Source organism: Herpailurus yagouaroundi, unplaced genomic scaffold, assembly GCF_014898765.1.
Source record: "Herpailurus yagouaroundi ecotype Mexico unplaced genomic scaffold, PumYag 164, whole genome shotgun sequence".
Classification (NCBI taxonomy): Eukaryota; Metazoa; Chordata; class Mammalia; order Carnivora; family Felidae; genus Herpailurus; species Herpailurus yagouaroundi.
Window position 1 is genome coordinate 33185208 of NW_024412405.1, and position 16790 is coordinate 33201997.

Genomic DNA, 16790 nt, shown 5'->3' on the forward strand with positions numbered 1-16790 from the left:
GTAATCATGTGGAATGTGGCTGCCATATTTATGACTGAACACTGAATTAATGACAGAGTCCTCTGAAAAATCCTGAAAATAAAACACTTCATCTCACTTAGCTTGAAAGCATCTATGCTCTTTTTATTACTAAAAAAAGCATAACTGCATATAAAATTGGTGAATCAGATTAAGGTCTTTGGACATACCAATGTCAATTTCCTGGCTTTAATACTATATCACAATTATGCAAAATATTACCATGAGAGAAACTGGGTGAAGGTCACAGAGGACCTCTTTGTACTTCTTTGTACTTTGTACTTCCAACTTCCCATGAAACTATATTTATCTCAAAAAGTTTTTTAAAAAGCAAGTATCAGATAAAAAATACTACCTAGCTGTATTAGTTTCCTAGTTTCCTACCCATAAACTGGGTAGCTGAAAAAAAACAAAGATTTATTGTCTCACAGTTCTGGAGGCTAAAAGTCCAAAATCAAGGTGTCCACCAAGCCATGGGCTCTATAAAACCTGTAAAGAAATTATTCCTTGCCTCTTCCTAGTTTCTTGTGGCTTGCTGGCAATCTTTAGTGTTCCTTGCCTGTAGTGCGTCACTTCAGTCCTCAGTTGTCACATGGCATTCCTCCTGGGTGTATCTGTACTCACATAGCCATCTTTTTATAAGGACAACAGTCATATTAGACCAGTCCCCCTCCCCCAATTATGACCCCATCTTCACCAACCTTATTCACAAATAATGTCACACCCTGAGGTACTGGGGTTTAGGACTTCAATATGTTATGTTTTGGTGAGTAGGGGTAGAGGGGGAACACAATTCAACCTATAACACTCTTCCTTCAAAGACCTAATTCTGGAGCTTACTATTTTTCACGACTGAACCCTTTTTCATTTATTCATTCAAAAAAAAATTTTGCCTCCCATAAATATCAATCATTATGTTGCTGTGAACAAAAAAAAATTTTCTAGTATAAAAAGTCTGGCTCAGGCTTTTTATCTTTCTTCTATACACATCGAAAATGAAGGCTTCTAACATACGTTTTCTTGAGGAGTTCTTCGAGGTCAAACTTCATAGTCCAACTACGATTCCTCATGTGTGTTCAATAAATGTCAGGCTATTATAATTCATTGCAGCACATTTATATACCTGGTGTTTTCTTGCCCATTTACTAATTTATTTTCCAGATCCTGCTCCACCACTACAACATTAAGCTCTTTGAGGATAAAGTCCTTCTCTGTCTTTATTCCTTCAATATATCCCTACAAACCAGAAACATTCTTGACCTAGTAGGCACTGAACTGTTAAAAAAATGAATGTGCGACAAAAGGACCTGTATGTCACACTATATAATCCCTTTCTGTCCACATATGACAACCTACCAGACAGATGCTGGAGCTCTAATGCACACTTCAAACTGAGGCTTCGAGAAGTTTTGACATAACCATCCTGAGATACAAGCATGGAAAGAAGGAGTCCATGTGGCATGGTAACAACTTCAAACCAACTGTAGTCAATTCTACAACTGTGGTGATTCTTATGCTCCTACACCCCACTAAAAATGTTCAGTGTCCTATACTTGGGAAATCATCCCATTTAATATTCTGGAAATACATCTCATTTTAGTTTCTAGAGATAAAATCCAAACTAGATAGAATTTTCATGCTTGAAGTAGAAATACTTAGAGAGATTGTTGTATTTGAATACAAAAAACATTTGGCTTATATCTAATCATAGAATCAGAAGATTGAATAAAACCTCTAGTGGCCAGTAACAACAAACCACCACAATTCAAGAATTCCAAATATGCAGGGTGTTTGAAATCAAAGGCTAATTTCATTTAAAATGTGTATAATTGATCCAAGAAATGACAATTCACAATTTAAATATTAAAGTAAGAAAAACTGGAGACACTTAAAAAGATTTTCAATACAATTCAAACTTTTAATTTTCACAGAAATTATTTCATAAAAATGATTTTCATATAAGAGTTATTTTTATTAAACTGAATGTCTCTTCCTAGAAAGACTTCAAAAACCAAATTTCTTTGGGGAATCTGGGTGGCTCAGTTGGTTAAGCATCTGACTTCAGCTCAGGTCATGATCTCGAGGTTCATGGGTTCGAGACCTGCATCAGGCTCTGTGCTGACAGCTCAGAGCCTGGAGCTTGCTTCAGATTGTGTCTCCCTCTCTCTCTGCCCCTGCCCTGCTCATGCTCTGTCTCTCTCACTCTCTCTCTCAAAAATAAATATTTAAAAAAATTTTTTTAATAAAAAAAAAACAAATTTCTTTAATTTTATTCCTTAAATAATACCTTCTGACTATGAATTACTGACTATAAATTACTAGAAGTAATCCATACATATATGTATATTGCTATACATTCATATACATATCTTCAATATATAGCAATATATGCATGCCTGATAGGTTTTTTACCTAACCAAATTTGAGACCAATAAAAATATCACGTCATGATAGAAATCATGTCATGATAGAAATGGAATAGAATTAACTTGGTAAGAAAGAAGTAATTCATTTTTGAGCCCAGCTGCTCTGAGAACTTTACATATATTCTATGTTTCAAAAGAAAATTATAATTGATCTTTGAAAGAAAAAAGAAAGCTCTAAAACTCTTCTTTCCTTCTCTCCTAGACAGTTATTTTCCAATAATACACAATGTGTGACTAACTTATTCCTATAAAACTGTGATGAGATTTTCATACCAGCTGCAAATCCAGAAATTTTGATGCTATTACCCTTTAATCCTTCATGCCTCTGACATCTGCAAACACATGGTTGGCCAAACAAAAAGTTCTTGAATATAATAAGCAGCTTGACTATTGCAAAGATGATTTTATCTATCTATCTATCTATCTACCTATCTATCTATCTATCATCTATCTATCTAAATTCCAGGTTATTAGCTTCTTAAACTTCAGTGTATTATAAAATTAGTTTTTTTTTTTAATTTTTTAACGTTTATTTATTTTTGAGAGACAGAGAGAGACAGAGCATGAGCAGGGGAGGAGCAGAGAGAGAGGGAGACACAGAATCTGAAGCAGGCTCCAGGCTCTGAGCTGTCAGCATAGAGCCCAATGTGGGGTTCGAACTCACGGACTGCAAGATCATGACCTAAGCTGAAGTCAGATACTTAACTGACTGAGCCACCCAGTGCCCCATAAAATTAGTTATGTTAAACTGACTTCTATGATCAGCCTTGAATCTTAGGAGTTGCTAACATTTTGAAAATAACCCATCATGTGTACTTAATTATAAATTATTTCTTTCAAAGATACAGCCCCACCTTGTTATTGGTCTTTCAATTATTATTGACCCACCAGAGTATCTATGTAATGACAGTGTAGGGTATTTTTCACACACAGAATCTACATTTAAAGCTAGAAGGAATCTAAAGACTTATCCCATAGTTGTTTCATGGGTAGTATTACTGAGGCAAAGAAGACAGTGACCTACCCAATATCACACAGAACACTAGTAGGAAATCTACTATATAAAGCAAAAGTGTTGGAAATACACTCCAAGATCTAAGTGTGCTAAGTGAGAGTCATCCTTAAGCAGAAGCAACAGATATGTAACACTGTTGAACATCTACAGTTTCCCTAAACTGTGGTCAACTAGCAAACAAAGTATGCAGGGCTGAACTTCAGAAAGAACATGATCATAAACAATGCAATCTGTGGAAGAAATAAGCCAAGAAAGGGGATATATGAAGTTTGAGGGCACCAAAAGCAAAGCAAACAAAAAGTAAAAAAATAAAAGCCTCCTGGTAGAAGGGAAAGGAAAGAACTAAAGGTATAAGGAGAACGTCACTAAAAACACTTTTCCTGAGCAAAAAACTCCAAACCTAATTTCTATGATAGTTCCAGATAAGAGTACCGGTCTACACCCATCTTTTTACACTTCAAAAACAAAGAAATCTAGTTTTGAAGATAATTTTTTACTTACCAAACCTGCTATTGGTGTGGACAGTCTATTAATCTTCTTAATGACACCAGGTTTAAGTTTATTAATCAAACTGAAAATAAAGAAATAACACATGCAATTACAAGAATGCCGATATCAGCTTAGTATTAAATCATGTATGTCACTACTCCATCCCCCACATGTGATTCAGAGCCAAGAGCCCAATAAAAGGCAAACAACCAAGAAAACAAGTCAAGAAACACAGTAGGAAGAACGGCACAGCAAACAATAGTATCTTCTTAGACCATTCAGACACTATCTTCAAAGCCATGTCCCTAAAAATAGTTCCACATTTATTAAAGGTAACATTTGATTCTATTCCAAGAGGCAGTGTAAGAATCTCTTTCATTATAATTTAGTTCTCTTGGACCTAAGAATAATTTTTTCTATCAATCATATTATTTTTTTCTCAAACTGATCTTTATTTTGAAAAGTAGATTCGAACCATATAATTTTGCCAGAGTTATAACACACAATATTAGTTTTAGTGGTGTAACATAGTGATTTGACATTTATATACACTATGAAATGATCACCATTATCAGTCTAGTTACCATCTGTCCTCATACAAAATGTTTATAATATAATTGACTATATTCCCTCTGCCGTATTTTACACCTCCATGACTTTATTTTATTTTTTTTTTATTTTTTTTCAACGTTTATTTATTTTTGGGACAGAGAGAGACAGAGCATGAACGGGGGAGAGGCAGAGAGAGAGAGAGACACAGAATCTGAAACAGGCTCCAGGCTCTGAGCCATCAGCCCAGAGCCTGACGCGGGGCTCGAACTCCCGGACCGCGAGATCGTGACCTGGCTGAAGTCGGACGCTTAACCGACTGCGCCACCCAGGCGCCCCTCCATGACTTTATTTTATAACCAGAGTTTATACCTCTTAATCCCCTGCACCTACTTCACCCATTTTCCCTATCCCTCTCCTCTGGCAACTACCAGTTTGTTCTCCGTATTTATGAATCGATTTCTGTTTGTTTGGTCTGCTTGGTTTTTAGATTCTACGTGTAAATGAAATCATGCAGCATTTGTCTTTCCGTCTGATTCATTTCACTTAAGCATAAGAACCTCTAAGTCCATCCATGTTGTCACAAATGTATTTTGCCAGATTTAAAGGGTCAGTGGAACTCATCCAAATGGCCAGCAGGTTCTTATTGTCAACTCTTTCAAATATGTGACCAACTGCTTTGTTACCATAGCAGAATGACTGGATAAATGTTAAATGTGCCAGAACTCTCCCAAACAAGGCAACAGTTACCTCAGAATCTAATACTGAACACATTTAAGTTGCTATGACAGAATCTGCAAAGATATGTATAAGTCGCTACATTCCAGAACAACAAAAAAAAGAAGCCATCTTTAAAAACTATAACTTACGAGTACAATTTTTGGTTCTAAACGTAGTTCTCATCAATTGTATGTTATTTGTTGTTGTTGTTTTTCACCAATACAGTGTTAAGCCATGTAGAAATTTAACACTATAGTAATGCTTTTCTACTAATGCTAGCTTGGGTAATTAATCATTAGTCACGGTCAGAAAACAGCAATTTAAAACAGTGATTTTCCTATTCAATAATCTGGGTACAAAAAAAAATTCTTTATTCTGTAAACAGAGCTGCAAAAGGAAAGCAGATATAGGAGAAAGAATCAAACATTCTTAATTTACTGGTCTCCTCTTCACAATGGGCAACAGAAAAAAAAAAAAATCTGACACTTGTGGAATGTCACTCCTTCAACATTCCAGAGATTTATATATACACTTGAATGTGCTAAAAATAAAGAAGACAAAAGTCTCAAGTTAATAACCTTCAGAATGTTGTTCAACGGGAATCAAAATTACAAAACAATGGCTTATGAAGATTTAGTGTGGTGAGCGGTTTTCTGTTTTCCTAGTTTCTTCACACAAAGATCTTTAGACAATATACATAATAAAATCACCCCCTCAACTTCAAGCATTTTCTAGAACTGTTACTCTTTGATTCCTAATTTCTTATTTGTACAAAGAAAGCTATGTAGGAAGGAAGGCTTTCTCCCTTCATAGCTGAATTATTTTTCTTTAATCACTAGCTGAGGAGCTAGAAAAGAAGTTGAACAGGTTTATAAGAAATGACAGTTCCAAATTAATTCTTCTAGCTGTTCCCTATTAACCAGGTATTTATTAAATTCTATTACCAGTGGCATCTTGCAATGCATAGAAGAACTAATAAATGCAACATTACTTAATAGGGACATTATTCTGCATAGTATAAATCAAGAAATTCATAGAGTTGTTGGCCATTAACTTGGCAGTGACTTTCCTACAGTAACTTGGATCTTAAAATGTAATCCTATGGTGGTGTAAAAAGTTAAAGACTAAAATGAGCTGGGTCAACTTATCAAATGTCAGGAAAGCCTAGCATCAGTTGTCTTCATTAGCAGAAGAATGTCATAAAGTCTTCCTCCACCCATTTAAGTCACTGATGACTTTGGCCAGATCACTGTATTTACCTGTTTACTTCATTTATCATTCTTCTATTACAGTGTTAGTAACATCACAAGCATTTTTTAAAAACAGTTTCTGGAATGAATAATAACATGGCCTACATTCAATTTAGTCAGCAAAAGGAAGTAAGGGATGGAAGTAAAGAAACAGCACAGTTAAATGATGTCTCCCAAAAATGAGTTGACTCCTCCCTCATCAGAAGATTCCACAGCTATTACCTAGAAGCAACACACAGCACAGTGGATTAGCTTCTTTCTTGACTCCTCAGTCCCCTAGCACGTGTAGGAACATGGAAATAGCCACCAGGCAAAAACAACACTCCGTATAACATACAAACGACCTTCTAAAAGTTGTGTCACTAGGAGAAAACATTATTTTGTCAAATGTTAAAGTGGTATTTGTTCTAAGTACTAGAGTATGGAGAAAATGCACATATGGTTTTGAAAAAAACTGAACGTCCCATCAGATTGTGAATCATGAATACTTATTTTCATATACAATTAAAGGAAAAACTTTTAGGATATTTCTTCTAGGGAGAAACATAGATTTCATTAAATCTAAATTCTGTGAAATTAAAAAAAAAAAATTTTAACGTTGATTCATTTTTGAGAGACGGAGACAAAGCGTGAGCTGGAGTGAGACAGAGAGAAAGGGAGACACAGAATCTGAAGAAGGCTCCAGGTCTGAGCTATCAGTGCAGAGCCTGGTGCGGGCTCAAACCAACAAACCATGAGATCATGACCTGAGGTGACGTCAATGCTTAACCAAATGAGCCACTCAGGTGACCCTAAACTTCTGTGAAATTTAAGGATATCTAAAAAAAGAGGGGTAGAGTCTTAACATCAAATCAAATAAAAAAGCCACACTAGGGAGATACTACTCTCTTTTACAAATAGAACTTCTTTGCATAATAAAGTTTCCTCAGGGCACCTGGGTAGTTCCTTGGTTAAGCATCCAACTCTTGGGTTTGGCTCAGGTCATGAACTCAGGATTTGTGAGATCGAGCCCCGCATCAGGCTCTGTGCTGACAACACGGAGCCTGCTTGGGATTCTTACTCTCCCTCTCTCTCTCTGCCCTCTCTCTCTCTCTCTCTTTCTCTCTCTCTCTCTCTCTCAAAATAAATAAATAAACTTAAAAAAAAAAAGGGTTCTTCAATTACACATGTGAAATTCAAAAAGGCAACACTCACTTCTGTTCACTGGCTCTATTTAAGAATCATATAACATGATAATCTTCCAGATGGCCTCTGTGCACAAGGAACTAAAGGCAGTCAAGGGACCATTTTAACTGCCTGCAAGCAGACCATTCCTCTAATCCTACGCAAAATTATACCTCTACCCCCCCCCCGGGGCTGCCCGCAGGCCATGGCATAAATCTGATATGTGCTTTTTAGCACATCAGAGGTTTGCTCTTTTGGTTAAGATTAAAACCAGGACAGAAAACACCTAGTCATTTGCTACCTCCTGTGGTAGACCACATTGGCTAAAGCCTGCAACCCCTCTCCCTCAGCTCATCCCTGTACTGTTGTCTACTTCTTTTTCTTCTCTTCTCCAAAACATCCTGCCCACTTCCTCCTCCGAGAGAGCTGAGTTACATAACAGATTCTAGAAAGCTGTCTCTGTTCTGCAACTTTGTCACCAGTGAATGTGACCTGACTTTAAATATAACACCAGGAAAACTGTACATAAAGTTCAATGTAACATCTAGCTTGGTTATAAACAGTTTTAATGAGAGCTAGAACTTGGTGTTCTTAGTCTCCAGAAACTAGTTCTAAATGCCAAACCTTATTTTCCCCTTTACCAGAAAGCCCTTCAGTAGAGGTGGAAAATTTAGAGACATGTTTCAACTTCCTATTTCCAAAGATGTTTTTTCTAAATGCACTAGAGACACTGACCTCAAACAGCATATCAATACATTGAGAGTGAACTTGCTAACCTATGGTCAGTCAGTCGCACATACATATTTCTATTATCTTTCTGTTGACAACATTTTCTAAATATCTACCCCCATATTAGTGAAATTTTCCTATTGATAAATTTTTAGAAGACAAAATAAAAATATTATATATTTCCTTACAAATTAAAGGAAAATGACTTTTGTTTTATCTGCTATTTGGCACATCTTTATTTGCCTAGTTTGTTCTAGATGCAAATTCTGGCAACATTTGAGTGCTTACTAAAGACAGAGCACTGTGCTAAGGAGACAGTGAAGATATCAAGTACAAGGACATTCTCTCATTGCCAACATCTGGCACTTAGCAAGGTACCTGGTATTGTGAAGGTGCTTTAAAAATGTCTGCAAAAACCCACTAACTTTTTTTTTTTAATTTTTTTTTTTCAACATTTATTTTTGGGACAGAGAGAGACAGAGCATGAACGGGGGAGGGGCAGAGAGAGAGGGAGACACAGAATCGGAAACAGGCTCCAGGCTCTGAGCCATCAGCCCAGAGCCCGACGCGGGGCTCGAACTCACAGACCGTGAGATCGTGACCTGGCTGAAGTCGGACGCTTAACCGACTGTGCCACCCAGGTGCCCCCCACTAACTTTTAATACAGATATTTTTCTGTGGTTGAAAACCTCTCTGTTCTTTACAAAAATAAATTTAGAAAAAATTTACCTTTAGTTTCACTCAAATGTGAGAAATGGTTTTTGGCTTTTCCCAAAAAGGACACCTGCCCTCTGTTAGGTTTTCTATTGCCAGACAAATCAAACCTGGATGTTGGTTCCCAATTGTCAAATGTTGATCAAGAGAATAAACTCTCTATCAGATATATTACTTTGGACAGGTTATCCTAAGTAAATTTCTAACTAATATTTTTCATTAATTACCTCCATCTAAATTCATAAGCTATAATATCTTTAAAATAAAAACCACACTGAGAAGTTAGTGATCACATTTCCTTGGGTAAAGTAATAAGCATATGTAATTTAAAATTTTAAAGTTTAGGGGTGCCTGGGTGGCTCAGCTGGTGTTAGGCATCTAACTTCGGCTCAGGTCATGATTTCACAGTTTGTGGGTTTGAGCCCCATGTCAGGCTTTGTGATGACAGCTCAGAGCCTGGAGCCTGCTTCAAATTCTGTGTGGGATACATGGTGGGATCCCTCAGGGTGGGATATACGGTCTCTCTCTCTCTCTGCCCCACCCCTGCATGCACTCTGTCTCTGTCTCTAAAAATGAATAAACGTCAAACAAAATAAATTTAACTTTAAAAACATGCAATATAAACAGTATGGTCACCTTAATATTTTCAAAGACTGGCAGTAAAATAAATCTCAGTTTAATTTCTAGAATTCCTATGGTAGTAACTTTGAATATGGCTGAGTTAGAATACAACACAAATAGTTAACAATAAATGCAAAGATGGGAAAGTGTAAGAGCAACAAATCAGTATCAATACACCTGATAATTATAATTTTATTATGATAGGACCTTCTTATTTAGCCTCATTGGTATGTGCAAAGGATCTCTGAAGTGAGTCAAGAAAAGCTTGAGTGGTTTGACAGCAGATTTCCCTTATTTTAAGCAGCCTTGACAGTTATAGCACTAACAGATAGATATCGCTGGGTGATGAGACATGTCCCAGAGCAAGGGCGCTCTGAGTTCCTGTCCTGGTTCTTGTGTTTACCATTAAGTAACATCTCTAAAGTCCTCTCCACCCCTTCATGTAAATGACAGTGATTCGCTCTTCTCTTGTGGGAGGGACTTGGGTTCGCGCCAATATTCACCATCGTGAAAATTCTTCCAATGCAGGTCTGTGTGCATACCTTCGCCTGTGCTCCTTACCGTTTCTTATGTTCTGTTTCTAAAAATAAACTCATCAACGTTTTTGATACATGTCTGGAAAGGAATTTGACAATGTGAATCAATTTACTTTTGCACCAGAAGGCAGTGCTCATGTGCTCACCTCGCGGCGGGATACAGCAGCACCTTCCTCTGCGCTGAGTTCAGCTCCCTGCTACGTGATCTTCCACAGAGCTGCATCCTTCACAACCACACTCTTAAGGCATGCACAACATTTCCCCAACTTTATCTATCACATTATAGATATTTAAGTTGTTTTTGATATTTTCCACTATGAAGAAGCTTTATACGTATTTTCCCCATCTTGCAGTCTTTTTCTTTAAGATTCCCAAAAGCAAGGATTATTAAGAAAAGTCCTATAATTTGTATGGTAAGTAAATACATGTTCATATTAATTTAAAAACTAGCACATAATTACTTTGATAGATATTGCCACATTGCTTTTTAGACCTGTACCAGTTTATATTCAATTGGGCATTTTGAGTATATACCATTTCACCATAATATGCCAACATTTTGTAAGATTTCAAATTATTTACTGGCTTCGATTGGAAAATAGTATCTTGTGGGGCACATGGGTGGCTCAGTCAGTTAAGCATCAGACTTCAGCTCAGGTCATGATCTCATGGTTTGGGAGTTCAAGCCCTGCGTCAGGCTCAGCACTGACAGTGCATGGGATTCTTTCTCTCTCCCTCTCTGCCCTTCCCCAACCTGTGCTTTCTCTCTCTCTCAAAATAAATGAATAATCTTTAAAACACACACACACACATATAGTATCTTCTTTTAGCACAATTATTTACTAATGAAGGCAGAGATTTTACTGTTTATTTCCAGTAGTATTTCTTCATTTGTAAAGTATTTAGTCACATCCTTTGCTTATTTGTCTATTAAGGTTTTCAAATGTATATCTCACCAATTTATTTGATTAATGATTAAGTCATTTTGCTTCATACATTTTTCTCAGAATGTTATTTGTCAGAATAACTATTTACATATAGTTTTAAATCTATTTTTTGTTCTTATTTCCTCATTCCTTCAAAGGTTAGAATTTTAAACTGCCTCCAAAGATTTTAACTCTAAAATTTTATTTTTTCACCTTTTTATTATCTTAATCTAGGATATTCGGTGGGTTAATAAATTCATTCTTAACCAATTATTTATCCCAATACAATGAATTGAGTGATTCATCTGTTCTCCATGTTTTCATATCTCCTTTATCACAAATATCTATGGGTAAGAATGTATTTTGCACCCTGCCCCTATATTAATATGTACATTTATATATTTTTTTTAACATTTATTCATTTTTGAGAGACAAAAAGAGATGGAGTGAGCAGGAGAGGGGCAGAGAGAGAGGGAGACACAGAATCTGAAGCAGGCTCCAGGCTCTGCACTGACAGGCTGACAGCAATGAGCCTGATGTGGGGCTCGAACCCACGAACTGTGAGACCATGACCTGAGCCAAAGTTGGACACTTACCCGACTGAGCCACCCAGGCGCCCCAGTATGTACATTTATAAAGCAACCCATAATTTTTAATTACTTTGCACATTTGTCACATGTTCCTATGTTGGGACAACCTCATTTCGCAGAAACATTTACTTTTAGAATTTTTTCTACTCTCACCTGTTTATTCTTCCATGTGAATGTTAAAATAATACTCATTAAGAAATGCCTGACTAGGGCCATTGGGTGGCTCAGTTGGTTGAGCATCAGACTTCGGCTCAGGTGATAATCTCACAGTTTGTAAGTTTGAGCCCTGTGTAGGGCTCCCTGCTGTCAGCATACAGCCCACTTTGGATCCTTTGTTCCCCCTCTCTCTGCCCCTCCCCTACTCACACTCTCTCTCAAAGATAAACTTTAAAAAATTTTTAAAAAAATCCTGGCTAGATTTAATATGAATATTGGACTAAAATTATAAATTAACTGACATCTATTACCCTATGTAGAAATATAATTATCATTTCATTTCTTAACTCTTAGAGTTTACCATTACATTTTCAACATCCAAGATGAAAGTCTCACACGTTTCTCTACAGTAAACAGTGTTCTAAACTTTGTCACTATTGCTTTTGTCACCTTAGATCTCCCCTAATTTTCTGACCGATGACTGTCAGTACATAAAAATTCTAGAGATTCTCTCATATAAGGAAAATGTTCTACTTTTAATTAATGTGACACCATTATATATTTGTTCTTTTTACAATATCCATTACTTAATTTACTTCTCAATACACTGACTAGAATTATTGTACTTTGTATATTTAATGGCCAACACACTGTTTTCCATGTGCCTACCTAAGTACCTTTATTACAATAAAACTGACTTCAGGAATAACTTCTTACTGATCAACTTTAATAAAATTGCTTACATCTCATACATCTAAGCATACATACTACTTCCTTTTATTTTTAGTAAACCATCATTCTCATTTCTTTCCAGAGGTCTTACCACTGAAATGCCGTATGTTCTCCTCTCAGTAATTATATTTATGGTGGAAAAATCCTGTAGATGATGCATGCTCGTTCATGAAACAGGACTGAAGCTTTCTAACTTCAAGTTTGAGGCCACAATACAAAAAACCATCTGCAAAATTTGCAGTCAGTCCGTATAATATGACTACTATAACAGAAGTGAATTTTTTTTAATTTTTTAATTTTTTTTTGAGAGAGAGACAGAGAGACAGAGAGACAGAGCGTGAGTGGGGCAGGAGCAGAGAGAGAGGGAGACACAGAATCTGAAGCAGGCTCCAGGCTCCAAGCTATCAGCACAGAACCCAAGGCGGGGCTTGAACCCACAAACCACGAGATCATGACCCGAGCCGAAGTCTGACGCTCAACCAACTGAACCACCCAGGTGCCCCAGAAGTGCATTTTTAAATTGATGTTTAATAAGCTAGCCTTCAACTTAACAAACTATTTTCTTAAAATAATGTTTTGTTATATATAGATAACGAATTACAAAAAAAAATGGATTGTGAATCTTAAAAAGAGAACATACAGATTGGCAATCATTAATTACTGCCATGAAGATAAAGCAGTTTAAAATTTTTAAATTGTCTTTATGAACTTGAATATTTGCATCTTTACCTACTGCTGGATTATCAAACAATATAGAAACTTCAAAAAAGTGAAATGAAGAAAAATCGTTTTATTACTTAAATTATAAATGGCTATAATATGTATGAGAATCAATGGATAGTGTTGGCATGCTAGAGAGCTCTATGTAAGCAAGTGTCCTCTTCAGAAAATTCAAAACCAGAAAGAACTCTAAGAAAAAGTCTTTATTATTAAAGAAGGGCCTCTGGGCTTCACATGGAACACTGCACAGAAGCCCAAAGGCCCACTGATGTCACTGTCATTCAATGTGTCAGGGTCTCCAACCCTCACAAAAGACAGTGCTCTCTTGTGTGAATGAGAAGTGACAAAGTTCTTTACCTTGTCCTATGTCTTAGAACAATCAACTGAGTATCCGATAGAAAATTAATAGCATTTTTTTTTAATAAACCTTCTTCTATTGAATGCATCTTTAACAAAACATCATGTTACTTTTAGGTAGACAGTGTAGTGGTCACATGACAGACATAAATAGAAACAAGATGTCTCAAACCAAACGGGTGAACATCTTGATTCACTCTTTCCAAACTGCAAGCCATGGAAAGAAGGCCTGGTAACAATGTGAGAAGAGTTTTCTCAATCATTTGAGCCAAGTTCAAAGAGATATAAACTTCTGGGGCATGCCTGATTTGAGATAGAGCAAAGACTGGCAATATTCCAGGGATGGGAAATAAAACTGACTAACCAGAGACACACCCAATAAAATTATCTTCAAATGATCTTACTTCATAAAGAGAATAAAGAATGTTTTCGTTTTAGTATTTCCAAGATTGCTATCATAAGATGAGTAACTGTGAAATTACTAACTCGTATCACTAGCTATATATGCCTCTACCAAATATGTTTAGAGAAGAGAAATAATTCTGCTAGAACCACAGAGCAAGAGAGGCTATGGATATTTATGTAGGTGGGAAATCTCATATTTTTAAAAATATACAGTAAGGTAGTCCTCATGAACACTAATAAACACTGAAGTTAGGGGACTAATTATTCCCTTAATGAAGACTGTCAATAAATAACAAGGAGTTGAAGCCACTTTACAGACTCTTGTCAATCCTTTTACTAATTGGAAAAATTCCCAAATTAGATTTTGTTTCCATCTCACTGTTTAGTAAAGCCAAGAGAGATTACATGTGTAGGGTATACAGTAAAAGAATTACTACAACAGGCTTTAACCAGGACAGTATTCTTTAGCCCTCAGCTCAATTAAATCTCACAGTCAGTAAACACTAAATGATACTAAAATGATTAACAGGTGATACTAACTTCAACAGTCAATCAGATTTAGGGGCACATTATCCTCATTACTCAGGTGTCTATCTCGTCTGAAGCTTCAGCACAGAGTTTATGCCCAATTTAGACTATCTGAAATGTCAGAACACTGCCAGTTGGGTGGAAGCTATAAATAAGCTCACTTCCTCTAACTCTTGACTTTGATATTTCAGAATCCAGCTCACAAAGGATAAACTGCAACTAATGAATAAAAGACTGCTGAAATTAGATGAAGTAATAACAAAACTCTAATGACAATAACGAACTAGGATGCCTGGAGATTTTTAATAGGCAACAAGCAGATCCTGGATTTCACATGAATCCATTTTTCCGGCAGTGAACCAAGCAGAAGTCAGCCTTCTTCTGTAAGAAAATGAATTAGAATTTTAAAATATCCTAATCATATTTCAGCTAACACTTGAAATCTCTTATGGGTAAAATATTCTCGAAGCTTACTATATTTACCATTAATTTAAGAGTCAGGACTTCTAATATTAGACTCTGAACAGCGGATTTTGCTTTCCTCATTGGCGTTATAACTCAGGTGGAGGTGATCAAACAGTGATCCCTGCTTAATCATTTCACAGACCAACCAGCTAGGCTTTTCTTATTTACGGATTTATACAGAATATAGTTACCTAGGCTTTTTTCCCCCCCAGGATTACACCTTTTAGATTAAATGCTTCATTGACCAGTGGTTGTAAACAATGTGACTCACAATTAAGAGAAAGATTTTTTTTTTAACACAAACATGCAATACTTTGATGTCCTTCAATAAACTACAATTGCTGATTACCACAGCTTAATATTTACTTACGCTACTTTTGGAAAACATTCATTTGAAGAATACTGGGCACCAAACACATTGATTAGACTTCTCTGGTAATGCACAAAACCCCCAACTGGTGTTATTCCAGCTAGGAAACAATCTGAGAATGACTTTTGGAAGTTGTGAATTAAAGTGACTTTTTTAAAGCCAATAGATCTCTAAACATGCATCCAAATGTTTGCTGTGTTTAATCTAATAATACCGCTTGTGGTCCAAACAGTTTTTCATCAACTCTGCATATCCTCAGTGGTAACAATATGCTCATCCTCTCAGATTGGGTATAGTTTTTCGAAATCACCTCAAATCATTCAGGGACCAGTTGGTGCATAAATTGCATTTTAAACTAAAAACTCTAAGAGTCTCTCAAGCATGTTTAATGACCTTGTTATGCAGGCAATGCCCCAAAAGGAGGAACCCTAAAAAGGATTTAAGTAATAGCTCATCACTGGTAGTATAAACCCACAAAGTCACTTCTTTGAAAAGATCACCAGAGCGCCTGGGTGGCTTAGTCGGTTGAGCGTCCAACTTCAGCTCAGGCTATGGTCTCATGGTTCATGAGTTCTAGCCCCACACTGGGGTCTGTGCTGACAGCTTGGAGCCTGGAGCCTGCTTTGAATCCTGTGTCTCCCTCTCTCCCTGCCCCTCCCCTGCTCACTCTCGCTTTCTCTCTCTCTCAAAAATAAATAAACATTAAAAACAATTTTTTTTTTAAGATCATTTGTTTGGGCGAAATGCTCTCACATCTCTACAAACCATTCAGTACTTCATAGGCACACTTCCTACCTAATGCTTATCCTGACTTGTGGAGCTTACAACGGACAAAGTTATTTCACTGCAAACCTCTAGATAGTCCATACTCCTAGCTAGGGTAGCTTTAAGATCACATACATCTAACCATCATTTCTCCCCCCTCCATTTTCTGAATGAGTTAGAACACATTTAAATTTTACAGTTTTCAAATTAATATAATTTCCTAACACTGGCCAATTAGAGTGACCACATGGTTTACAAGAATTAGTTTAAACATTATTTGGCAATGGCACTTCTAAATGTGACATCAGAAGAGGACAACTAACACCCCTTAAACTTTATTTGGTCCTTCTTCATATGCCTGTTCTGCTGTATATCAGGTAGAAACACATGAAACTGACATTTCTATAAGTCACAAATGCTTGAATATCAATAACTTCAGCTGGATCAACTTAACAACATTGCTCTAAGACAAAAAAAAGTGTGAACATCTATCAAAAGAGCTGATGAGATATAGGCTGTTATATACATGGCCATCTTCCTAGCAA

General features: G+C 36.5%; 1 protein-coding gene across 18 annotated transcripts in view; it reads right to left on the bottom strand.

Moving 5' to 3' along the window:
• Positions 1–16790, bottom strand: part of LMO7 (LIM domain 7) — a 201600-nt gene that overhangs the window by 109686 nt on the left and 75124 nt on the right. For all 18 annotated transcript variants that reach the window (XM_040487332.1, XM_040487339.1, XM_040487323.1 and 15 more), the window contains one exon: positions 3961–4030. In XM_040487332.1, coding sequence (XP_040343266.1) covers positions 3961–4030 — 70 coding nt within the window. The remainder of the gene's footprint in view (positions 1–3960; positions 4031–16790) is intronic.